The sequence below is a fragment of the Antennarius striatus genome, chromosome 19 (genome assembly GCF_040054535.1).
Source record: "Antennarius striatus isolate MH-2024 chromosome 19, ASM4005453v1, whole genome shotgun sequence".
In the NCBI taxonomy this organism is placed as follows: Eukaryota; Metazoa; Chordata; class Actinopteri; order Lophiiformes; family Antennariidae; genus Antennarius; species Antennarius striatus.
In genome coordinates, this window is record NC_090794.1 from 4,576,304 (window position 1) to 4,603,109 (window position 26,806).

At 43.2% G+C, this 26,806-nt stretch overlaps 1 protein-coding gene across 5 annotated transcripts in view; it reads right to left on the reverse strand.

Moving 5' to 3' along the window:
* Nucleotides 1–6,387: 6,387 nt before the first annotated feature.
* ncoa1 (nuclear receptor coactivator 1) overlaps nucleotides 6,388–26,806 on the reverse strand; it is a 34,243-nt gene continuing 13,824 nt past the window's right edge. For 2 of the 5 annotated variants that reach the window (XM_068342258.1, XM_068342257.1), the window contains 20 exons: nucleotides 20,741–20,846; nucleotides 17,239–17,405; nucleotides 16,910–17,016; nucleotides 16,615–16,792; nucleotides 16,237–16,416; nucleotides 15,768–15,860; nucleotides 15,186–15,326; nucleotides 14,824–14,974; nucleotides 12,808–13,801; nucleotides 12,173–12,400; nucleotides 11,213–11,561; nucleotides 10,795–10,977; nucleotides 10,592–10,706; nucleotides 9,863–10,031; nucleotides 9,212–9,529; nucleotides 8,722–8,832; nucleotides 7,856–8,261; nucleotides 7,509–7,677; nucleotides 7,221–7,410; nucleotides 6,388–6,754 (listed from right to left, as the gene is read on the reverse strand). In XM_068342258.1, the coding sequence (XP_068198359.1) occupies nucleotides 6,575–6,754; nucleotides 7,221–7,410; nucleotides 7,509–7,677; nucleotides 7,856–8,261; nucleotides 8,722–8,832; nucleotides 9,212–9,529; nucleotides 9,863–10,031; nucleotides 10,592–10,706; nucleotides 10,795–10,977; nucleotides 11,213–11,561; nucleotides 12,173–12,400; nucleotides 12,808–13,801; nucleotides 14,824–14,974; nucleotides 15,186–15,326; nucleotides 15,768–15,860; nucleotides 16,237–16,416; nucleotides 16,615–16,792; nucleotides 16,910–17,016; nucleotides 17,239–17,405; nucleotides 20,741–20,829 (4,518 nt within the window). In that variant the 5' untranslated portion in view covers nucleotides 20,830–20,846 and the 3' untranslated portion in view covers nucleotides 6,388–6,574. Of the gene's footprint in view, nucleotides 6,755–7,220; nucleotides 7,411–7,508; nucleotides 7,678–7,855; nucleotides 8,262–8,721; nucleotides 8,833–9,211; nucleotides 9,530–9,862; nucleotides 10,032–10,591; nucleotides 10,707–10,794; nucleotides 10,978–11,212; nucleotides 11,562–12,172; nucleotides 12,401–12,807; nucleotides 13,802–14,823; nucleotides 14,975–15,185; nucleotides 15,327–15,767; nucleotides 15,861–16,236; nucleotides 16,417–16,614; nucleotides 16,793–16,909; nucleotides 17,017–17,238; nucleotides 17,406–20,740; nucleotides 20,847–26,806 lie in introns of those variants that run through there. The other 3 variants (XM_068342261.1, XM_068342262.1, XM_068342263.1) reach the window with 3 other exon arrangements.

Below are 26,806 nucleotides of genomic sequence, written 5' to 3' on the forward strand. Positions count from 1 at the left end.
TGGATTCTACAAATCACATCCTAAATGTAAACAAACAAATAAACAAATTAAATGAAATAACATTCCGGGAAAACAAGCTGCATTTCAAATGGTGCTTTTATTGCAATGTGTTGCATTCCCACATTCATAGATGTTATAGATTTGTTAGTCAAAGCATCATTTCCTCAAGGTTGGCATCCTCACCTTGGAAGAAAGCAGAGGGATCAAACGCACGAGGTGTTTGTGTTTTTGAGTGTAGTAGAGAAGTGTGTGTGTGTAAACTTGAGCAGCCACGAACATATGAATGAACAAACCTCCAAAATTTAGACTTCCAGTAGATGCAAAGAAAGTTTTTTTTTTGTTTTTTTTTTAAATTGTCAAACAAAATGAGTTTTGTTTGTCCATCAGCCTACAGGGCTCTCATTCCCTACGGGGACTGGACCCGGCCTGAGACTGATTGTCTACAACATTCCAAAGAAAAGGTAGATTTCTTTATATTCACGTTACACACCTGATGGGGGAGGAGGAGGGGGAGAGGGTGGGTTAAGGGGTAATAAAAGAGACAGAGAGATAAAGAGAAAATATAACATGCATAAAATTCTCCCAGATGAACATTGTCACTCATATTGTCTTGTAATAGCTGCTCCGATGCCTCTTTAAAAACAAACTTTACATGAGTGTAATATACAAAACTGGACAAAAATGAGTAAAATGTATAATATATATTTATATATAAATTTATTTATATTAATTTGTACAAGGGAGAAAGTGGAACCTTGGTCATTTTCTCAAATTCTCCAGAGAAAGCATTACCGCACCCCAAAAAACAAGACAATGTGGTGAGTTAATAAAAAGCCTTCTTTTCAAATCTCTCAAACCATTTTCAACATCAAAACGGCAAGTCAGAATATTTCGACTGACGCTGCAGAAACTTTCACACAAAATTAGTTTTGAACACCTGCGTTAGGAATGAGTAGGAGTCCGATTTGGAGGACGATGGAGGGTCTCAGCGGTCCACAAACACCAAAACCGTTTTTGGACCAATGACAAGTGAGAACACTTCAGATTATTTTCATTGAAATTTAAGCAGTAAATTCATTAAATTTATACATATTTGATGCATCTTTTTTTTTTTTTTTTTTACATCAGATATTTGCCCCATCCTGGCATCAGCACACTGAGACACATTCTACGAAGGGCAGCGCTAAAGTGTGACAAGACAAGCAAAGAGAAGACGAGCAACACGGTTGACGTGCCGCCATTCATGTCAGTGCACAGTAACTGTTGCTAGGTAGCAGAAGGTTCAGTCTCACACAACCAGAATTTTTTTGCTGATGAAAACAAGTGTCCACCTTGGTTTAAGGAAAAACATGTTCTAAGCTGCGAGGAGGCGAAGGCCGAGCGCCGGAGAGGAGAGGAGCGTCGACGTTTGCTTGGAACCGTGAGGTTGAGCAGGAATGTTCAGGGCGGCGGTGTGTTTTAATAACGCTGGTGTCAGCTGACAGCGCAGAGAGGGGGGGGGGGGGTCGGGGTGGGACATCACCTGAAGAAGACTGGCATAGTATATATACTGAGGATTGATAGGTGTAGAAAGACAGAGACGTATATTACAAGGAGGGTAAAATTTCTAGTCGTCTTTTGGATCATGGGTATCCACTAAAGTTCTTCGTGAAGAACCTGAGCAATTCTAGAATTTCAGATTAAACATTTTCGCGATACATTCAGGGGGACTTTTTTTTTCCTCAATCTGTCTCCAAATACGGATCCGATTGAGACAGCTTCCGATGGCCTTTTTTTCACTCCGAGCAATATCCGATATAAAGTGCAAAATTAGATTGTATTTGCAAATTCCTGGAATAAATTGATTAATCTACGTGTGTAAAAAAGTCATTTAAAATACATTTTTTATAAAGGTGAAAAAATGTTTTTAAAAAAACCCTGGCTAACAAGGTTATTGTTAAACAGCAAAGAAGCACACTTCACTGCAGAAAGTATATACACGAGGCACCTCAAGTTTGGTTTTCAGTCGATGGAAAATAAAACTTTTTTTTTTTTTTTGCTCCAAGAATGAGACAAAAATCTGAGAAAGATCGGATACTGACTAAACAAAGGGTTTCTATGTGAAGTAACTAGAATGCCTTGAAACTCAAGGCTAAGTGCTGCTCCAGTGTTAATTCTACACGCCCGGGTCGATGTGAGGAAATGCTTGTATCAGTAAGGTGCATAGCTATTGGTTGCAAATGTTTTCTTTCTTCCTGTAAACGAGCGATAACACTTCAGGCACAGAAGATCTCATTGGCAAAGCGGAGACGTCTCTGAACGGATGTGACTCTGGAGACGTCGCACGGAAACGGTTACTAAGAGGCGTCCGGGGACGAGCGGCGAGGAGGAGACGGACATGCAAGAACGAAGGTCGCTGCGCGTAAAGAGGGCGGCTACATTATGTCCAGTGATGGCGAGGTTTGCATATGATACCCATCAAAAATGTTGAAGCTTTGGTCATTTACTATCGACAAATACATCAGTCAGACAATTAGAAAATTAAAAAATAAAAGCCTACTAATATACACAACAACCAGGCAATGCTTCTCCATAAAACCAAGGCTCCACTCTCCCAGATCTGCTTAAACTTTTGACAACAGAGAAAATTAAATAATATGGCCTTTTTTTTTTTTTAAATTAACCCGTACAAAAAGCCAGTCCACACTGCTTCTCTCTCTCAGTAAAATCACATTCAGCAGTCGCTAAAAAAAAAAAGAAAATAAAAAAAAAAGAAAGAAAAAGAAACAAAAAAATAACCATTCTCTGGCATAGTTTTCTGAAACACCCACAGGTACTGTGCAGGGTCTAAAGAGTAAAAGAAGAAAAGAAATCAAACCAGGACATCTTCCACTTTTCCATCTTAGAGGACACCAGATATACAGTATTAATCACTTACACACATACGTACGCACTCACCGATAGTCATATACATACATACATCAGAAAAATAAAAAAGTAGAAAAACAAAACATGAAATAAAAACAACAGAGGCGAGTAGTTTTTGTTTTTTTTTACCACAAACTCGGAGCACTAGTTTTTTTTTCTTGATTCTGAACAAATACATATTCACATTTCTGTTATATACATCATGTTAAAACCGTGAAACCAATGTTACAAAAGAAACTTGTACCTGTTAAAATGTACTGAGGAAGGAGAGACTGTCGGTTCCATTGAATGGCTATTGTATATATAAAAAAAAAGTAAAAGATGACATATGCACTGGTTGTATTTGGCATGTTTCTGATTTTCAGATTGCAGGAGAAGTCGGGGGAGGTTCTGCTGAAACCAGGGGGGATTATGGGTAACCGTGTCCAGAGGAATGCCTGTTCCACACAGAAGAGCGAGGGTGGGGGAGGAGGTAATCGATACTGTACGTATGACATCAGAGCAGATGAGCAAGAGGAGGCAGAATCCTTCTGTAAATACATTCTTCCACTTTGTGCAGCTTCTGGAGTATTTTTATGTGAACCAATCAGAGGCGCAGGAGAGTCTGACTGTTTTTCATACTGAGATCAATTTACAGGAAAATGACGACTGAGAAGCTCCTCGTCGACTTCCAGCTTGAGATGTTTTCAGTTTGTACCGCTTGAGACGGGCAAAACGAGTCTGATTTTACTTTGATCAGTACAGAAAAGACAGAATCTTGAAATGACTTTGGAATTAAAAAAAAAAAGTCTAAAAATGGAAAATCTGGGATGGAAGAGGAACAAAATTTTGTTCTGAAGTACATCAGTGATGCTTCTTCTGGCTATCAATCAAACTGTGAAGATTGTGATGACAAATCAAACAAAAAAATGACCAAAAGGACATGTTAAAGAAATAAAAATTAAAAGCTTCCAACTTAAAGTTTGGATTCAGGAAGATTCTAACATCCCGGGCCTCTGATTGGACGCTCGGTACATAAACACACAGAGCAGGTCAGCTGAGCACAAACTGGTTCTCACATCGTACGACACTGAAGCAGTTGGCGGGTGGAATGTTGACCTTGCATATTATGCCTCTACGTCTGGGTAACATTGCATATGGTGAAGTATCACTGTCATAACAGTTAAACAGGAAAGCCCTATTCCTCTGAAGCGGCGTCCGACCAGATGTCACCCAACGACGTCTAACGCTTCCTGATGCGAGCGTCAGGTCCACGCCGAACGCTGAACCCTCTCCACAGACTCCACTGCTGTCTACAAACGTTCCACGACAGGAGGAAGATACCAAAAAACAAACCAGGGAGGAGGATCCGCGCGGTATGAATTCAATCGATTCAATCTCACGTCGAGCTGGAGGGGCTAATTCGAAGGCGTCGATGTCCCGTCTCGGCAGGGTTTTCCTGTCATTCCCTAAATTCCCGGTGAAGTGAGAACAGTCAGGAGCGCAGATTCTCTTGTTTTGTTAACAGGTTTGTTATCGCTGAGAGAGACAGTGTCTGACTGAGCAACAGTGGTAGACAGAAAACTGTGTGTTGCCAGTGGAGTGAAGTCTTCATCAGGGAACCAGAGGTGGAGGGAGAGGAGGTTTAAAACCCGCCCTAAAACAACACTGATGAACCAGGTCTGCAGGAGGTGAGGAAATTAAAATTTCAGAAGATATTAGGATTCAAACCGCCCTGTTTTGATTTGATTTCATGACAGCTTTAAATTAATTACCCATCACATCTTTGTTAGGAACTTCTATGACTAAAGCTTCTATTTAAATGTCATTATATAGGAACAATATCCTAAAAACGTGTCGTTAGCTGGGACAAGGAGCGTCGCGCCGGACGCCACGTGATCGCAGCAGAACGACACGCTTCAGGCGTGTTTTTTTGTACAATGGTTACAAACACAATTACTGTTTGAACAGTTTTGCTTGAAAGTATTGTACATACATAAGAATAAAAAAAAGAGGAGAAAGCGAGAGAGAGGACGGCAAACTCGCTCCCCGGTTGCCACGAAGAGAAAGCGAAGCAATTAAACACTTAATTTTTTCCTTCTATTTTTAAAAATGTATTTATATATATATCTTTTTTTAAACAAACTGTGGCAGCGAATCGGACGCTGCAGGGGAGCGAGATCTAGCCGGGTTTTTAAAAATCAGACGCTTCAAAATTTCTTTTCACATTTCAGGAGGTGGAACAAAACTTTTCCGATATTGCAACGCCGAAAGTGATCTCAAAATCCTTGAGTTGACGTTGTTAGAATTACAAAAAGAAAGGGAAAATTAGAAAGAGACTGGATCGAATCACCTTATATAACTTTTTTCTTCTACAGGAAAACAAGAGAAGAGTGAGCTCATCCCCAAGTCTTTGTCCTTCTGTACTGTACAATACTACCCGCCTGCATTGGTGCACATGGCAAACAACACTGATAGGCCGAGAGATAGAAAAAGAGAGATAGAGAGAGAGAGAGAGAACCCGACAGGGCTCTGTATTCACAGCTGCTGAGGTGAAGGGTAAAATGTGATGGACAGACAGTTAAATAATCATAACAGTCTTTTCTTTATACTTGAAAAATAAAAATAATAAACCTCCTCCCGGGGGGAGAAAGACATGTTCCAAACTGAGCAGCATCCCATCTGTCTCCCATCCATCCATCCATCCAACCATCCATCCATTTTCTGGCTGTTGTCAACGCTTGTTCTGATGATCGTTTAGGTGACGACCACGATGATGATGATGATGATGATGACGGTGAGAGCAGATTTTTAAAACAAAACAACCAAAATACAAACAAACAAACAAAGAAATAAAAACAGAGTATGTCATAGAATAATATGTAGAGGAAGAAGAAGCAGAGTTTGGGAAAAACTCAAACTTCCACCAGGCACTGTAGCTGATAGAGAGAGACAGTCACAGAACCAGCTGATACTGAGCTTCTATCCCACAATGCCACAGAGGTCTGAAACCTTAACATTCCCACATCGCTGAGAGACAGGTAGAGGAAAACAAAATTAAAAGCCAGAGGTGCCACTGTGTGGGATACTCCCACACTTAAAAACAAAAACACCAAATACGCTGAGCCCAGCTGTATGCTGAAACTCATGCTCCCAAAATGCAATGCTGCTGCTGCTCCTGCGATGGCCCGACAGGAAAAATAATTAAAAAGAAAAAAGGGAGGCTGGCCCTGATTTGACAGTGACGACAACTTGGCAAATCTACAATGATGTTGCAGTTGTTTTCTTGGGTCAGGAAGTAGGTCACCAAGGAATGAGCAGCAAGACAACACTGCCGATAATAGGCTGAGGCAGACAGACAGGTTGTCAGACAGATTAGACAGGCATGTTTAAATACACTGCTGCTCCTTCTGACTTCAGTCTTTCCTAAAAGTACTGGGCGGTTCAACAACCAGCCCTGAATCCCCCCACCCCACCCCCAAATCTCCCTCCCCCGTTCCCATCCCGCGCAGAAGTGGTTCCACCGACAGCCAAACCTCTCCCATCATTCTGTGGCCATCCGAACATCCATCCTTCCATCCAGAAAGGTGAGACAGAGACAGCAATGGGTCTGGTGCAGAGACCTCTGAGGAGGAGGCGTAGAAGTGAAGAAGTAGAGGAAGTAAAAAGAGCTGAGGGGGGGTGGGTGTCACTCGGTGAGCAGCTGCTGGAGGAGGCTCTTCTGCTGGGCCTGGTTGTTCTGGGCACCCTGGGGTCCGGGACCTTTCTGGGAGGCCGCGGCTCCGATGGAGCCTTGGTTTAGGTAAGAGTCGCTGCCAACCAGGTTGACCGTACACTGGACGTCTGCAAACACTTGAACCTGCTGCACCTGCAGGCACAAAAGAAACACATCTATAGATCTGAGGGTTTCAAAAGCCTGCAGGAAAAATATTCAAGTGCATGTTTGAGGCTGGCCTCATAAAGAAACCCTTAAACATAGCTGTGATCCAAGTGTTGAATGAGAGCCTGGCGCCCTCTAGTGTGCAGATGATGTAACAACACCAGAAATTATCTCAAAGCAAAAACTTCTTTTACATCCATTTCTAATCCTAATATATTTTTTACAGGGAGGACACAATCGGTCATGTGTTCCTGATGAAGGGTTTACCAATGCTATTAAATGTGAAATTGGGCTTTAATTGCTTTTCAAGACAAACCTATGGAAAAAGAAAATAAATCTTGTCGCGTAATAAACAAAATCCTGCATTGAAATAAACAGTTCAGTCATTTGACTTAAAGCAAAACTCGTGACTCCCATCATCCAGTCGTGACAATGAACGCCCGGCATCACAAACCTGCTGGTCGCTGCACACGGAGCCCACATTGCTGAGGTTACTGTTGGTCATGCTAGCTGGCTGCCCCATGGGAGGTAATGAGCCAACGCCACCTGAGCCTCCGGCCATAGAGACGGTGATGCTCATGTTGTTGTACACCCCCTGCTGGCCGAAGGCCTGCCCTGCACTCTGTCCCGGCTGACTGAACAGGCTGCACAGAAACAACAGAGAGAGCGTGATGTCGATATGGTAAATGTACTCAAAGCAGACGCGCTGGTGATGGAATCTAACGCTGCCTAGTGTCCTGACCTGTTGCTGCTCACGCCTGTTTGTTGCCAGCTCTTCATGTCTGGTGACTGGTAGCCAGGAGGCGGAGCTTGCTGCAGCAGGGGACTCTGGGGGGTGGTGTTTTGAGGTGACAACAATGGGCTGGTTGGGCTCATCTCAGGAGGGAAAGATGTCTCTTGCTGGACCATAGCTTTGAAAATGGAACCAAAAAACAATTTACATATAACAAATAGCATGATAACAGAGGAACGTGGGACCTGCTAATTTTTGGTTGTTTCTAGTAAAACTTCTATGCATCTGTAGTTTGTCTTCAATAGAATTGTTATCTTCAGCTGTAACTGGGGTGAATCTGGTTCCCCTGAACTCACCAGAACCTCCAAACTGCTGGAACAGGCCCTGCTGCAACGAGGAGTTGACGGTGCTGCTGAACTGGGCCGGAACGCCGCTCATCAGCGTCTGGTTATTCAGGGGAACTCTGACGGACAGTTTGTTGTCCAGAGGGCTCCCGCTCATGGGGCTGAAGTGACTTGGTGAGGTAGGGGGTTTCCCGGTCATCGGATTGAACCCTGACGGGAAGCTGAACTGCTGCTGCTGCTGAGGTGTTGTCGGGGGACCTTTAGGGACCCTGGCGGTTCCAACGGGTCCAGATGGAGTACCTGCCATGTTTTGTCTCATCAGCATGACCTTCTGTTGGAAAAGTTGGCGCTGGCGGTGCTGGATGCTGTAGATTTCTCTCTGACGCTGGGCTAACATCTGGGCATTCAGTGGAGGCTGCTGAACAGAAACATGACACATAGCATAAACATCAGCTTTTATTAGATCAGTCATCATTTCTGATAACCCTTCTTCTCACTATTAACTCCATTTTAGTCACAAACAGTTGCTGAATATGCTCCCAAACTAAGTTTATATTTTTGCAGCTAGAAACTGATAGTATCAGCATCAAAACTGAATCCTGTGAAGTTAAAAAGAAGCTGGAATCATCAGATGTAAAGACGCTGACAGCAAAGAGCTGATAATTATCTCTGGGTTCAACACCCGGAGCAGCTCCAGACGGAGCTACTGAATGCACTTAGTGCAAAAATATTGATTACAGCTGCTGGTAAAAGTGTGTATTTAGACAAAGAAGTTGAATCTGTGCAAAAAGATTATTTGGTCGTCTATCAGCCCACGTCGAAAACAGCAGTGGGTGGTCAGGGTCAGCCCCGCATCATTTGCTGCTAGCATGACTCACTTGTGAGGGCATCTGAGGTTGTTGAACCCCCTGACGAATACCGACGTTCACATGCTGCGCTCCTCCTGGAAAGGGGGGATTCATGCCTGTCATCCTGTTCTGGAGCTGAGCCTGGCAGAGGGTTGGAAAAAAACAAAAATGAAGTCTAGCAGGTACAGGAGGAGAAGAAGAGTTTATATGAGAGCATTTCAACCACAGGTAATCAGCTGATTCATGGCGATAAAGCAGGATTAACAGTCATTGCTTAGCATTACACCATCTGATTAAAATGTGATTAGTAAACACGGCAGCATGGAGGGAACAGGAAGTGTGAGAGGAACTCAAAAGGTGTTTCCATCTTGTAGAATTAGCATTTTTTTCCCACTTCAGATGCAACAGTGTGAGTGACTTGAGTACACACTTGTGATACGTGTGACAAAGTGTTTATAAAATCATCACCGGTTGGAACATCTCCCACCCAAAGTGTAGGTGAAACCCTGTGTGTCCTCACCTGCTGTGGGCCCTGCAACCTCTGCTGCAGCTGCAGGCGCAGCTGATTGGGCGACAGCCTGAGCTGAGTGGCCATTCCCTGTGGTCGCGTCATGCCCGGCCTCAGACCCACACCCGTCGTCCCACCGGGATACGCCCCCCGGGGGGCTCCGAAACCCAGACCCTGTTGTCCCACCGTTGCCAGCTCTTGAGGGAACTGGGTTTGGGAAACGGGTGTAAATTGGGATGGGTAGGTAGGAGGTTTAGGGTCCAGGGAAGCTGGGGTGGAAGTGGGTTGTTGAGACGGGAAGGTTTGGGCCAAAGGGTCAAAACAGCCACCCTGGAAAAAGGAAGACAAAAAATATAAACACCCCAAAAAATGCAAGGTTGAATTTTGTATTTGGTATTAAAAAAAAAACAAAAAACAAAACAATTTGCACATTTATAATTTCACAGATACCCACTGACAGATCTGACGTGAACCAAAATTGTCCACAGTAACAAAACGAAGGAAAAGAGAGAGCCACTTTGATCAGGCAGCATTCTCGAGATAAAACATTATGGGAAAAATGTGGAATTCGAATGGAGTCATAAATTACAGGTAAAACAAAAACCTCCTCCTGAACTTGTAAGGAGTTTGGGCTCAAATCAGTTCACACACTTTTACACATACCTGAACCAGTTTGTCTATCCCCAGGGCTTTATCCAGCTCTGCCAACTCGCTCTCGTCGGTCCCGCTGAGGAAGGAGACTAGCTGCTCCAGGAGAGCCTTCTCGTCGTTTCGGCCTTCGGGAGTGGTCGGAGGGCCGAGCACCTCGTCCAGGGTGCAGGGCACACACTGCCTGCTCATAGCAACACAGGTTCATACACACATTAATGTTAGAGGCTCGAATCAACATCAGAATAGATTACCATAGCCAAAACTTCTCTTTCAGTCTAAAATGAGCTTTTTCTTCCTATTTCAACAGTTGGATGATTTTGGAATGATTTATTAGCTGTTGGACACGCACCAGGCTGCTGTGACCTTTAGTGCTTTGAGTGTGAAATTTCTCTGTGCTCACTGGTGATTTGATTAAAATTAGTAGGCCCACAAACGAGATTTATGGCATCAGAAATTGGTGATACCACTTCTGGTTTTACATTCAACTTCTAAAAATTTGATGGTGAAACACGAAGGCTGCATTACGTATATATAGCTAATACTCTGTCCAGAAGTCCTATATAATACTTGTATTCTGGAATTATTAAGATAGGAGAACAAATAGGTGTCATCTTAAGTCTTATGATACGGTTTTCATCTTTTGTGTTCAGATAAAATCATGTCAGACACAGAGGAGAGATTTTAATATCTGCCTTAATACATATTTGTAGAGGATCTGTAAGTGTCAGTCGTAGTACTAACTCTTGAGGCGATGCCAAGGGAGCTTGTAAAGGAGTTCCAAGACCATCAAAGGACAAGGTGTCAGACAGCGCCAGAGGCTGGAACTGGGAGTCTCCAACATCCATCTTGGTTAAGCCTGAAACAGATTATGAAACCATTTTCAACGATATTTCTAACACATTTTTCAATGTTTATCTGCGACATGCATTCCAGTTCTCATGTACCAGTGCTTGAACTGAACAGGTTGATAACTTCTTCCTCTGGAAAGGGACTGTCTTCTTTGGAGGACTGGAACGGGTCTCCCTGTCCTTGTGTCTGCGTCTGGCTTGGAGTGGGGGGACTGCAGAAGTCAAACGATGACTGACTCTGGAGGCTGCAACCAGCGGGTGGACCGACGTCGTTGAGGCCTGGGAAACCAACACAGGCAGGAAAAAATGAGGCAAAAAGTCTGAAACATAGTCTTGATTAGACTGTTCTATAAATATTACATTTAAAAAATGTTTGAATTCCAAGTCTGGTTTGCTGGTTCTGCAATACCTCTTATTGCCACGAGGGGGATACAGAATAATATTCTGAATACTACTACTACTGTCCCCTTACTATTCTTTTGTCTAGTTTCTCCACATGCGAAGCTGAACTGACCTCTGTTTGGGGTGCCAGGAGGTTCTCTCTTCACATTTACATTGCGGGGAATGCTGGACTCGCTGGGCTGCAGCTGAGGAGGTGACTGCAATTTTAGCTGGGGGGCAGGGGAGTGGAGCTGGGGTGATGGTGATGGCAAATGGGGAAGGGATTGGGGTTGGGACAGGGGGGACTGGATCTGAGGAACGGGGGATTGGAGCTGAGCTGGGGGTTGGGGGCCTGGAGACTGGAGCTGGAGGCCTCCGCCAGGGGTTGTTGAATCCTCACTGCCCTGTTTGGCTCCACTCGGGCCTCTCAGGCCAGGCAGCAGCTGAGTGAGAGGGTCCATGTCAACAGGACCCCCGGACATCTGAGGACGAGAAAAGGAAAGAGCATAAATAAATTAAAAGGAGGGTGAAGATGAAGACGATGCGGGTGCCAGGACAGGAAGGCAGAACAAATGTCGCAACAATGGCATGAAAGGATGAAGAATTAAAGAATAATAGGTGAAGGGGGAGGCTAGGGGGGGTATCAGAGTATCAGTGAGAGAGAGATGGGGAAAGACAAAAGGTGAAAGGCCAGTGAGCTTCAAAGGCTGCAGCTGGTAGCTGAACGTACGGAGGAGACAAAGTCCAAGAAAATAAACTTTCACCGTGATTTATGACTGGCATGCCAATAGGAGAGCAAAGTTCTATGGAAGAAAATAGCAATTAATAGTGACATAATGTTTCCAACAGGCTCTGTGAGCACAACAGCAGCGTGTCGACTGCTCCTAAAAGAGGAGGAACGGTCGACGATCAGGTCGTCACTGGTGTGGCCGGTCTAGTTTAAGCCCATCGCTGCTGCTTCAGATCTCCCTGATTTCTGCAGCAGCCTCAGGAAAAGCAGAGCCTCTGTGCATCCATCAGGGTTCACCAGGGATAAGGAGGGTCTTTGAATGCATACTGTGAGTTATGTATTGGGTTGTGACGACAACTGTACCGTGGAGTCTTGGCTGTCCCTGCGGCTGTCTCGGCGGTTCTCTCTGATAGGACTCGATTTGGGGCTGATGCAGGTGGAGCTGCTGGAGACACCTGTAGGTTTGGATGCACCTCTAGTGGTAGCAGTGGACCCCGTGCAGGCCACCCCCTCCGTGCTGGCTCTCTTCTCCACCTTTATCCTAACCGTCTGCAGGCTGAGAGCAGATGGAGGAGGTAGGTCCCCCAAGTCCTGCAAACCCCCCAAAACATTTTAATTAATAGCCATAAAACAAAATACCATCAATGACCAATCCTGCACCTTTTACAGGTTGTTTGATCGTTTGATAATTACTACCACCGTTAACTTTCTAGTTCAAATACACAAATATGTACACATGCAGATCGAAAACAAACCTTCCAACCTTGGGGAAATATTTGCAGTAGCACAACAGTTCGGATGCCAAACACAAGGCTGTTGACCAACTAACCCGCATTTCAAGTTATTCAACTTGAAGAAAATGTCTCAATATGAAACAATCATGCATTCATGAGAAGAACGTTCGATAATAAGATTAATATTTGAGAACAGAATGATGTCTGTGAAGCACGTGTGAACAGCCTGATGCCAGTGCAGCATTCTGTCCTGTTTCTAGTCACCTTTTCATCGGTGTCCAGGAGGAATCGGAGGAGCTGGTGGTCCTGTGGCTCTCTGGACTTGGGAGCTGCTGTGGTCAGTGCCGGGCTGGCAGGCGGCTCCTTCTTAATCTCCACTTGGTTTTTGTTGATCGCTTCCTCGACGGTGGTGGAGGAGTCATTGGGACTGGTGTCCTGAAGCAATCGGTGGAGGATCTTGTGTCGTTCTGTCAGAGTACTGTGGGATGCAGGGCACTGAGGAACAGGGGGAGGGTTGGGAGGATGAGGTGACGGGGTGCAGTGGATGCTGATACTGCTGTTGTTGTTGTTGTTGTTAGGTTCCGCTCCGGTGCCATTGCTATCCAGGAGCTGATTGGGTCTGGTGTTACTCATCTGAGAGGCAGAAGGAAGGGGGACGTTAACAGAGTCCTCCGCCGTTCCTTCTCCTCCATCCGTTGGTTTTGCTGATGCGGGACGAGTAGAGGAGCTGGTGGGTGTACTGGCTTGTCTCTGTGGGACAGGAGAGGACAAGGAGAACGACGCTGCTGACCCACCAGTGGTACCACTGCTGCTATCGCCGCCTGATGGCTGCCTGCTGAGGGTGCCTCCACCGCTTGGTGCTCCGGTTGGGGAATGGAGGCCCGTTGCAGACGGAGAGAAGGGATTCCCCGGTACCCGAGGGCTTCCCCCTAATCCAGGACTGGCCTGTGGCATTCTGGGTGACATAAAAGAGGTAGTGGTGGCTGTGAGTGGGCTGCTCAAAGGAGAAGGGCTGGTGACCTGCGGGGAACAGGTCCGGTTGGACTTCAGGTAGCCTGCGGGTGTGGCTGAGTTATTTCCGTGGGACGAGGCGTTGCTGTTGTTTGGGTGGAGGCCCGAGGAGGCCAGGCCTGAGCCTTGGGTCCAGTTGCTGCCGGGAGGAAGGGAAAGAGAGAGGGAGGGAGTCTGGGCAAGGCTGCCAAGGTTCGATGGAAGGCTGGGGTGAGTGTTTTCCTGAGAGCTAGCAGTGTTGTGTTCCCTGTGAAAGGCGGAAAACATAAGATAGATGTAGCCCCAGGAGAACACACGATATACATTCTGCCAGATATAAAGGGCTCACTGTGTGCATACATACAGTACTGAGACCAAGCTTCTGGTTTCTTTGTTTTTGTGTCTCTCATACAAAACTATGTTGAATTTTTGAACAAGTTTAACAACTATTAACCCGAGTAAACGTAAAAGAAAAAACAAGTTTTACAGGATCTCTTTTATTTAACTTGAAAAAAACTTTTAACCTGTACCTGAAACATTAGAGTAACGAGGTTCTGATCCTCCTGTACTTAGTGGCAAGTTCTTTAACTACAGCAACTAGTCACTGGAGATCAGTCTCTGATGTCACAGAGGTGGACTTTTCACTCACTCTCTGCTGTAAAACTGCTTTAATGTGGTCACAACACAGCTCCGGAACCCTCCTTCTAGTTCCCACCACAGGTCTAGACATTGTCTAGGCCACTCCTAAACCTTTATTGTCTTCTCCTTTTCAGAGGAGGACTTACTCTTGTGTTTGGGATCACTGGGACATTCTTAGAATTTTCTGGTAGAGAGCAGATTTAAAGTTTACGTCTGGACGTGCTGGCCCCCGAAGCAGCAAAGCATCGCCACCTCAATGCTTGTCGGGAGCTGTCATGTGAAGTACTTACCACTCTTAAACTTCTCCTTCTTATCAACAGAGGACCACTGCAGCAATAACATTAACTACCTGCTCCTGCACCATTATTTCAAGATGAAATCTTGATTTCATTCAATGGAAAAGAAAGCAAGTGTTTTTGAGTAAGTCCCTCATTGAGTCTTGGAAAACACAGGACACATCTGCCGTTATCTTTCCACCGCGACGCTGCAGCGACATTGAAGTAAATGTTTTTCAAAAAGGAACCGACTGCAATGTTATTAATAAGCAGCATCTTGATGCAACACCTTTCTGTAGCGCTTAACTAAGTTTGTATTTTTTACTATATTTGCTGCGCCGATAACTGTTTACCAACAGAATGCATCACAGACTACCTGTCAATAGTGTGGATGCCCATAATGAAGGGCTGTACGTCAGGGTTGGGGGGGCAGCAGAACTTGCAGCGGGTCTGAGCACTGAGCGTGGTGCCATCACTTAATGTGAAATGGTACAGTGGGCTGATAGCGCTGCCGTGGGTCATCACTGCTGGGACACATACACACACACACACACATACACATAAACACACACACACACACACACACCCGAGAGCAGAAACAAAAACAGGGTTTAAACTTTGAGATCATTTTGTGTTTGTTTTGCGTTTCTGTATTCTGGTTTCAACAGCGCCAACTTTCCCAAAAGTCCTAGTAACACTTTTGCATAAAGCATGTTAACTATTTATTTGGCTACTGACCCTCATGTAGCAGCTTCTTGGCGTGGGAGGGCTCTTTGCCCTGCGGCTGAAAGAAAGCATAAATGCACTTCCTGACCAGGTCCTCCCAGCCAGGCCGGCCCGTTGCTCGCAAAGCACTCGTTTCTATGGAGATGATCTTCCCTGGAGGAGAGCGTGCACACAAACAACATCGGTTTACATACATTTCAATATTTCCAGTAGTTTTCACAAATTCAAGGGTCACAATGTGACCCCCCAAATTCTGAGAGAAAAAAAATCTGATTATATTTTCTAACAATTTCTAAAATGCCATGTAATTCCTTACTAATTGGTTATTTTTTTGTGGTTACAGTCCGGAACTAAAATATTTCATTTTTAACATAAAATTAATGGTGTGATAAAAGTATACGTTCCTGTCATAAAACCCAACCGCTCAGGAATATGATCAGTTTTTCTGCCTGTAATGATGCACAGCGCACCTTCAAAAATAGCATCCTGTTCTAGGAATTCGGTTACTTTTGGGAGCCCCTGACTATGATATTACACTCGTGTGCGTGTATGTGTGTGTGTGTGCATGTGTGTGTATGTGTGCACGCTCGCTACCTGTTGGGTCCTGTCTCGTGATGAAGGACTCAGTGCTGAAAGGCTGGGTACGAGGTATCCGACAGGCAATACAAATCAGGCAGCTCTGCAGGTCTGAGGAGGGAAAGTGGTCAGATTTAAAAGACGTGTATGTGTGTGTGTGTGTGTATGGTTCTGTAAACCAAAGATAACAAATGCACCTTATGATAAATATATCATGGAGGAATTTCCTTCCTTTTCAACCTTCATTGTGACTCCTCTGAAATTTAACGGTTTTAGTACCACAAACATCTTTCGGTATCTGACTAAAATACAGTGATCAGTTCAGCGACACCAGAGACTGAATGTAACTATGCAGCAAGTACTGATGGCAGAGCCTGGCCCGTACAGAGTTCAGCACCACCCACACATCCTTTACACAGTTTGATGACGGAGAGAACAATGTATTTCTGACAGGGGAGGCCACTCCTCCTTGTGTCTTTGTTCATACCCTCTCCTTCCTCCTGCACGCTCCGTGGTTGGGACACGGTGAAACACTGCATGATCTCATACTGTTGTCGGGCCTCTGGATTTTCTGAGTCCAACTCATCTGGTGGCCTCTTCAGCATACGGCAGTTAAAGGTGTGGCTGTTCCGTCGGCCAGGTTCCTGCGGCCATGGCACACCGTTCACTAGGCCGAGGGAAAAGAAACAAGTTTCAGTATTGACAAGTAACACCACAATCAATATATCCTGTCTCTACGAAGCTGTAGCCAAAGCAAAAAAGTAAATGCTTCACTCATGCTCTGCTCTCTAGTTTAAAATATTCATTTAAATTTCCACCCAGCTGATCAGTTTCCCCCCCCATTTAAAAGTCCCTCCTCACTTACCCAAGCTTTTGGGCAGCAGATTGCGAACAAATTCATTGTGGTCTCCCACATGCAGGATGCTGTAGACACTTGAGGTCATCAGCTCCTCCTGCTTGTATCCAAGGTAACTCGTCACGTTCTCGGAAATGAAGACGATGCGGCCCTCCCGGTTTACGACGAAGAAAAACCCGTCGAGGGCCTGGAGAGGCAGGAGGAGGCGGAGGAAACATTAAATCAGATTGTGTGTGAGATGAGCTGCAGTAAAACCCAACAATGTGGCGGATGCTTTATGTGAAGAACTGTGTCAGTTGCTCACCTCTAGCAGCATGGGCCCCAGGGCCTCTTTTTCCATCAGCCCCTGGCTACTGGAGGAGATGTCACTCTTCTGCACCTCATCATCCGGAGACAGAAGATCTGCTTTCTCTATTCGGAGAATGCAAAATAAAACAGAATGAGGAGTTTCCAACTCAGCCCACACACCTCATGGTGACATACTAGGAAGGTGTGACCTGACAGATAGGTTATTGATTTCATGCTGGGTCTGTTTTGAAGATCAATACAAACGTTTCCTAAAAGCAATACTAAAACTAATACTTCAAAAATAAATGCGTCTTAATGTGGATTTTTATGACTGATTTCTCTCACCCTGTTCACGCCGTTTCATTTGCTGGATTTGGTCCACAGTGCTCTTGAGAATGTGGCACTTGTCGGGCTTCACATTGAGACTGGCAATGTCCCCCATGTTGGACGACAGCAGCTCAGCCAGCTCCTCGATGTAACGGCACTCCAGCTCACGTCTCCGCTTGTCCAGACTGCAGGAAAAAAATGTAAAAATTCAAAATGTTATGGATACAAAAAAAAAAGTTCCCCTAATTTTGACTGATCTGGTTTTAATTTTTTAAAACTTTATTTTTACTGCATCTGGCAAATTACATTGTAATATCAGATAATAAGATAATGGATGATTTAAAATGTAAGATGGAAAGAATTCTTCACAGTTGAGTAGCTGGAAAAATTAAACAGACAATTAAATGGCAATTAGAATAACTGATGAATAATTTTGTCTGAATCTTTTTCTGCCCTTAAAACATCACAACAAATTGATCACAATAAATACAAGTTACATTGCTGTGTACAACTAGCGCTTTCTCAGATGTTAATGTGTAATACTGGTTATTATCTGGAATGGATTAGCAAGAAGACATTTTAGAGGCTGCATGAAAAACATTTAATTAACCACAACATCACAAAATGCAAAGATCCCAGTTTATTTAATGTAAATGAAAACAAGTACGTACTTTATAATTTAATAGCTTTTCCAATTAATTCAGGTAAACGTAATGCATAACATAAATGCATTTTCTTTGGAAAATATGCAACAGGGAAAGCCCCCCCCCCCCAAAAAAAAGGAATTAGCTTTTATAAAAGTTTGGCTTTTTCTGTATGAATCCATCAGAGGAAATAGAGTTATAACAAACTTAACTGCAGCTTGAAACAAGAATCTCATTTACTTTGTAATTTATGATTGCTTATCTGTAATTAGATTTGTTTTAATACAAATAATAGAATTTTAATTGCCTTTGATAACAATGGAAATGCTGGCTCTGGCATTGGGTACATTCACCAAACCGATACCACAAAACTTATTTACCTTGAAAACCTCACGTAACCTAAAAAGATTTATTTTCCATGCAAATAATCATTACAAATAGGAGGATGACTGTTTAACCTAAAGCAAATTGGAAGTAAGTTTTGCCCTTTACAGATAAATTTAATGAAAAATCAATCGCCAGTTGTGAGCGCACACTAAATGTCAGATTTTTGACATTGTGTTTTAGATCAATCAGTGGTTTCATAAAATACTAAAAAAAAAAGCTAAATTAAGTTTTTATCAAAAACAGACGGTTTAAAGGTTTCCACAGTAATATAATCCTTTACTTTTCAATACGTAAAAATGAACTTTGCCATACATTAGAATGTTGAATGCTGATCAAAAAACATACTTCAAGAACAACTGAAATCCGTCTTTAACGCCTGTCTCAAAACACAGTCTCAATATTATTCTCCTGCTTCAACCGAGTGAGTTACAGTAAGGTATGTGGTAAACAAGGAAAAGGCAGTGAGTGTATATGTAGGTATGTGTGTGTGAAACGACAACAGCAAAAGTAGGTCAGCGCATTGGCCAGCCAGAACACACAGGCGTGGTGACCGAGGGAGGGGTGAGGAGGGGAGGAAGCACGCTGCTGTGTGAATGTGCAGGTCAGTGCCTCCGCCGAGCTGCTATAGAAATGCTATAGCTGGGCTGTTACATCAGCTTACATCAGCCATTGTGCCTTATAGACGCACACACAGTATTCACACAATATTTGTCCCTTCTCCCTTACATGACCTACCCCACCCTGACCTAAAGCTACCTCTGAGCTTAAACTTAAACAGAGTCTAAACTGCTTTTCAAGTCTCTTTTTCTGCTTCTGTGACCAACAGATAAACAAGATTTCACACTCAAGATGTATTCAAAGACCTCCCAGCATCTCCACTCTGCTCCAAGTACAAGTGAGCGATTTGCCTTTGTAAGAGAGTTCCGCAACCACACATCTCTGCCGCGTTGTTATGTAACCCTTGTATTGTGATGAGGATGTGAGGCCCCGTCCACACGATGACGGATTTTTTTAAAACGCAACTTTTTTGTTGCGTTTACACCTTCCGTCCACATGACAACGCAGATATCCGGAACGAAAACGCAACTTTTCAAAACGCTGGCCTAGGTGGATTTTTTTAAAAACGCCGGGTCTGCGTTGTCGTGTGGACGGTGTATCCGCAACTTTTTAAAAACACTGATGTCTTGCCTGCGACGAAAACCTCTGACGTCATATTTATGGGCATGTGTGTTGTGACAACAAAACACGAAGGATTCCTATTGGATAAAATTTGACTCAATACTGCCACCACATGGTTTGGCATGCTTATAGCTGTCGTCGAAAACGCACTGGTGCGAGACTTTTAAAAAACGCTGTCGTGTGGACGCAAATCATTTTTGATGCGTTTTTAAAAAGTTGTGTTTTCAAAAAAATCCGTCATCATGTGGACGGGGGCCTAAGTGGTGATTTTTGAGGCCATGTGATTGTGAAGAATAAAAGAAATGAGAAGCAATGTGACAAACTGGGAATATATAAAGAAGAAGTCTAAAAATCAAGTTTATTGATATATACAGTAGTTTTAAACCATTTTTAAAATTAATTTAATGTCTGCTGAACTTTTAGCGCCGATTAATTTGTTGAAATGTATCATTGATTTGTTCTCTAACAGGTCAAAAACATTTTTAACTAGAACCAATGCAGTCAGACTGCAATATCCCGCGACACCCCTGATTTAAAATTTTTACCCTGACCTCCTTGTATAGGTCAAAGATCAAAGCTAGTGCTCTGACCTACTGTCATTGACCAAAGCACTAGCTTTGATCTATGGTCTTACTCACAGTGGACTTTTCCTTCGTCTTTCTATCTTATCCTGTTCCTGAGTGTAAAAAAGTTGAAGTTTGACTTTGACCTTGTTTTCTCAAGGTCATCATCTAATTTTCATCCCCTTTGCTGCCCAAGTAATGTGCTTTTTGTTTCATATTTCCATCTGCAATGGGTGGGAAGATATTTGGTAAACTAACAGATGGACGGACGAACGAACATGTGAACACTGACAATTACAATACATCACTGCTTTGAAGCGGGATGTAAAAAACATCCATAGCGACGCTAACCAGTAATACTCAATATATGTGAATCAAGGATGACATAAAAAAGAATAAAGAAACATTTCTTCATATCTGGGAAACAAGTGAATGTTTGCTCTTTTTCAAGTAAGGATGATTTTTTTAATCATTAAAGCATTTGTTTGTTTTGTTTTTTCAGATCTGTTTCACGGCTAACAACAAATAATCTGATAAATAACAGCCAACATTATGATCATCTGCACACTTTAATTTTTTTACACTGCATTATTGATCCAAAATACCATGACATACTCTGGGTGGATCAATATAAATGGATTTCTTCACCTTTCCACCAACTTAACATAAATCATTGAGGACTCTTATAATCTGACCTTGTAGTATAATGCCTGTGATGTCAATAACACAATATAACTGGGCGTTTACCTTTGCCCTGATGTGTCGCATGGCGAGCCCTTCCTCTTGCGTGACTCTTGCGCGGCAGGGTCCAGGGGGTTTTCCCCGACTGCACTCATTTTCAGCTTCAACTGACCTGCAGAGGGGAAACACACGGGAAAGCAAAGGGAAGCTTTAACGTATGGCCGGGATACAGCGGTGCCAGGAACATTCACTCTCAGATGGTTTGAACCCAGTGCTAACCTGACAGCACCATAGCAGCAACAGCAGACTGCTGTAGATTCTATGTCTTGTGTTATTCATGACTGACATTGAAAATCACACAAAAAGATTTGTCCACAACTACAGACACATGCGTTTATTGGTAAACCACATCTCTGTGTTTCTGTTTCTGCTGTCTTTCCCACACGAACACAGGGATAACAAAGCATTTTAAGGCCAACCATCATCAGCTTAATAGAACTGAAAGGACATACAAATATTTTAATTCTACTTTGAATGCAGATGAAAGCAGCAACACCCATCAAATTCTGGCACAAGGACAACACCACCAGTGGTGGCAAGGCTTCACATAACATCTCTAAAAACACTTGAATCTGTGATAACACTACTGTTGATTGCATTACACTGGAAAACCTCGGCTAATAATTTCTCTTGTGCGTTTCTAACATTCCTTTTCAGTCTCCCTTAATAGGCTTGAGCCCGTTCTCCATCTGCAGAACGTACAGCTTGCATCCCTTGTGCTGCATCAGTGGGGTAACCATAGCAACAGGAAACGCTGCAACGTTTGATGAAGCACATCGTGTATAGAGGTTCCTGAACAAGCTGTTAAGCCAAATCATCAAGTTAATTCCCTGTCAGCGGTATCAGGAATTTAATTTAAGTAGAGACTCAAAGCTACATAAATATGAGCAAGAAATTAATTTCTGTTGTGTTTAGCGAAGTTGAGAGACAGATGGGTTTTTATTAAAGCTTTACTAACCTGGATGTTTTGTAGACAAATCAACAAATTCTGAAAATAACCCCAGAAACTCTACTTTATAACCAGGATGTGACAAGTCCATTTGACTTTCAATGTGTTTACACTTAAACTACCGACATAAAATCTTTTAAATTCATGAAAACTCCAGTTTAAAAAAAACATAACAACCCAGCATTGTCACAATCCAGAGTGCAGCCACATGGCCTTGCAGCTCACATGATGCTAATTCTTTCTGACAAACCTTGTTTATGTTTCACCTCAAAACACCCCTCTCCTCCTTGGCCCTCCGTGTGCTGCTGAAACGCAGCATCTAAAAAAGATCCATCAGCCTCAGTGAGAAATGAGACCACTGCAGCACATGAGCACTCAACGGAAATACAAATTAGCCTGGTTTCTAAAAGCTTGGGAGAAGCAGGTGCTGTACAGCTGAAATGTTTAAATAAGTCAATTTACTATGCAAGAAGCGACGGGTGGAAACGAGCTCTCTCTGACAAATAACATGCATCACAAATTATGAGACTAGATCAGGGTTTATCAGTGTGTGTGTGCGTGTGTGTGTGTGTGTGTGTGTGTGTGTGTGTGTGTGTGTGTGTGTGTGTGTGTGTGTGTGTGTGTATCAAGGCCATGTACAATACAATGTCAACTACAAGGATGAGTTCATTACTGTCACCTCATCTTTTTCTGTGTGACTTTCATATTAGGAAAATCACACTTCTTCAGGTCTCTACATATACATAGTGGGGTCCTCCCTAACCAGACCAACTCCTAGAATCTGGTAAACAAACACTTCCTGCATCAATAGATATTTGGAGTTTTAGGAATTCATGGAATCAAAACGATTGGAATTTGATAGAATACTGTTTGTGACGTAATATTCATTTTGTGACGTAATTTACGTAACAGACTGCACTCTGTGATTGACAATATTGATTGGTTGACATGACCAAGGGCGTGGCAATCCCCGAAGGGGTAGTTCGTTCAGGCTACGGTAGCATTATGTGGTAATGTCCTTGCTCAGAGCTACACACTAACAAGCTGTTGGACTCAGTTAGCATTTGGCTAACTAGTTAGAGGTCCACTTCAGTGACGTGTGCGAGCATGTGCGCGCGCACGCGCGTGTAGTTCGTGATCAGGCTATGGTAGCGGTGTGTGGTAACAATCTGGATCAGAGCTACACACTGAAAGTTCCTCATAAGCTGTTGAAGTAAGCTAGCATTTGGCTAACTAGTTAGCAGTTGGTGTGTATGTGTGTCGGCCTGAAGCTATCCCTAACATCACAGCGAACACATAAACAGTTGGACATTAATTACTAATTCAGAACTATTGTCTGTTTTTTGGTGAATGAAAGCAGCTTTAGCTGTTGTAAGCGATCGGAGAGCTGCGTGTATCCACACATACACACACACACATAGCCATGCGAGCGCACGAGAATACAAGAGAAAAACTTGGTCCTACCGGTAAAATACCATGTTTCATTAGTTTGCAGTAGCTTAGCTCCCTTGTTATCCACAAGCTCTCGTTGTCCATAACGATTTTCAGAAAACACAGTGTAATTATCTCACTGGCCAGTCTGATCATGTTTACACAATGAGCAACACGTCTTTGTTCAGCAAAGACTGAGGAAGTAGGTCCTCGCTTAGCGCCGAAAAAACAACTGTTGTATCGTGAAAAACAACAGTGCAAAACACGAGAAGAATCGGTGAAATTAGTGAAAATTAAAAAAGTTGCAGACAATGGCAATCGATCGATCTGTAATGCAGGCGCATTCCAGTGGCCAAGTAAACAAACGCACGTGAACGCACTGGGGAGGGCAGTGTTGATTGGTCAGCTCAGAGGGGGGGAGGGAGATAGGGAAGGCTCTAAGGGGGTAGGGAGGAGGAGAGACGGAGATGAGAGCTACGCCCCATTAAAACAGACCTTCACAAAGCGGAGGAGGATCTATCAATATTCAATGAAAGATATTGAGAACCACGGATCACTTTGAGGCAAGACATTTCAAATACAGTGTAGTTGGACTTTGGCAGCAGAATGACATCAATTTAAAAAAGCATAATATGGGACCTTTAACATAAAAACACAACATTAAAACAAACACAAATTTCATGCAGGTCCTAAACAGCCTCTGTCCCATTTAGGTATGAACTACACAAACCTAAAGGTTTGCGGTAGATCTTCACTTAAACTGCTGGAAGTTACAAGGTGGAGATTCCATGGATCTGAACTGTTTGATCACTACATCCCACAGAAACCTGACAGTGCTACCATTGGACAGAGATCTGTGGGATGTGGAGGCCAAGCCAGCACCTTGAACTTGTTGTTGTTGTGTGACACCGCCCACGACCTGCACTTTGTCCAGCTGAAGTGATGTTGTCACTCAACCAAGTGACAACAGCGCTGCATTCACTAATCAGCAGCTAAAGTACAGTGAAATCCCCCACACTCGCTCAGCTTAGTTTACACTCCCTTAGATAGGAGAAATTATCTTTAATGATGTTTAGAATTCTGGATTCAGATAATATGGATACCACCACACTCAAATAGATTGCTAAATCAACCTATTTATGTCCTTTTAAGTTAATTCTGCTGAACTGTAATAGATATTAGCTTTTGTAAAAATACACCAAATCTTTACCATCAGTCACGAAGACTCGTGGTCTTTGCATGGTGAAGTTCACAAAGTGTCAGACTGATCTTGGATCTTAATGGGAGTGAACAGGTTAGCAAACACCAACTTGATGCTATTGTTGTACTGTATATAAACTGTGATGGTCCGCACATCTCCCTCCGGACTGGATGAGATCCAAAAAATATAAAATGAAAACCGATCAGTGACAACGGTAAACTCACTGGCATATGATCATCTCTTCTACTTGAACGCTCCCCTGAGAAAACCCGGGTCTTGCCACTTGAGTGGACGCTACTTTGAGCACCCAAATCTCCCCCATGGCAAAAACATTCCCTGATGTCAGGTAGGGGAGTAATGGATGAGAATTACAGCGAGAGAGGTAGAGGAGGGAGGATTTCAGAGTAGATGAGAGAGGAGATGGAAAGAGCCAGAGTGACACAAACACACATTCATTATCCTTATTAGTCCACCTAATGTATATACAAGCTTCCACTCCATTTTCATTATTTAGGCTTCTTTGAGAACACAAATCATTTTGGATACGAACAAAAAGCAGAGAGTGGTTTCCTAAAGGATTACTGGAGCCCCACTTAGAGCTCCACCAGTTCACATCCTGAACCTAATGTACATTAAATTATACAAATTGTTTAGTAAAATGTAAAAAGAAAGAACCCAAAAAAACCCTTGACATTGCCATAGATTTTATACGTTTCCATTTAGATGTGAAACTCAAAATTTCATATTATTCCGGGGATGTTATGACCGCTAGGATCACTAAGGTACGGAGTATTTTCTGTGTAAATAAGGATAATAGAAAAAAAACTACAATAACAGGTGACATCAGAATCTCTGACAGCAGGTGTTATCCTAGTGGAATGAGCAATTTAAGCATCTACATTTTATGTCTGACTGTACTATTATGCATACAGATGCATGCCCACACCCCCTACTGCAACGACTTGGTTCATCCCATGAGAAGCTGCTCAGTCACTTTTGCTCAGGCCCACCCTCTGGAATATAGGACATGAGAATGTACACCCCCTCAGTTGATGGCGGCCGCTGTGCACCTCCTGACTAGTGGATTATATTTCGTACGCACAGCCTTATGGACAGGTGGAACTCTGTAAACCATCACTACTGTGGAGCGTAGTTTGAACAGCTTGAAATGAGCAGCGGCCCCTCTAGTCAGAACTGGGCTGCATGTGGCCTCCACATGAGCTCCGATTGATTGATGAGTTCAGGCTGTTATTGATAAATTACTACAGACACGTGTCCAAACACACTGCTGTGTTCCAACACGAATTTCAAGTAAGTCAGTCAGCGTACCTGTTAGTACAGTTTTTTTTATTGAAATATTGTATTGATTCAAACATATTATACATGTTTGCACATTTATACCACAACTTCAAATCTGACATTTCAGTTTACAGTGATTTTATTTGAGATACCATTGTAATGTTAGGTTTACAAACATGAGTCTGCTTGCAAAATCAATGTCAATGTCTAAGACTTAATTTATGCGTTTTTGTTTTTTTTTAAAAAGATCTAGACTAACACATTTATTAATTTCTGACTCTGGGAAAGTTCCAACGTTAACATAGATTTTTAGAGAAATTAGGACAGCGCTGCTAGAGTTACATTCCCTCTCCGTATTTCGCCAAAGGTAAAATAAAGGACAGCTGCACTACTAGAACATACTTGTGCAGCAATGTGCTTATGGTATGTTTGAGGCACCTTTCCAATGCCTTCTCTCAATCTGTAACAACATGTAAGGACGGCGCTGCTCATGGTTTAATGCTAACATTTCAAAAAGCCATTTAAATCATTAAGTCAGAGAACCCCAAATAACCTGGATTAAAACTGAAAAAAAGCTTTCAAGGAGCAAACACCTGACCTGTCAGCTCCACTGTGCCCTCAACCAATCAGAAGCCCCCTCTTCAGCTTTACTAAAATCACAGTGATTAACTAAAGGTCCAGAAAACAACAGAAAGAAAAAGATCAAAACAAAGCAGTCGAGGGAGATGTGTGAGGTAGGTGTTCATTCAAATACAGTATATTTGACCGGGATAAAAGCTAGCGGGCAACGTTAACACACATTCCAGAATGTCACGGCGACACGCAGGTGAGGTGCTAGTTTTCCTCTAGGGCTGAGGTGCATTTTTACCCCACAGATAACACCACTCATTTTTCCAGCAGTTGAGCAAACAGCAGATGTGACGTCTCTTAGTTTTGAAAAGCCGCAGCACTTACTAAAAGACATGCCGTAGTTTATAAAGTACACCGCACTGCTGCCAGATCAGAAGTTTCACATTTAATCAACTGTGCCTCTTTTAAGCAAAGGCATATTCTTCCACACAGGGACAGACGTTAGCTCGTGGAATATCATGTCAATATGGTTCTGACTGTATCAATTTTTCTCTCACTTGAAGAGAAGAAGAATGAACTTTAATGTTTCCCTTGGGTAAATGTTCTTTTCACTCTGTTTACT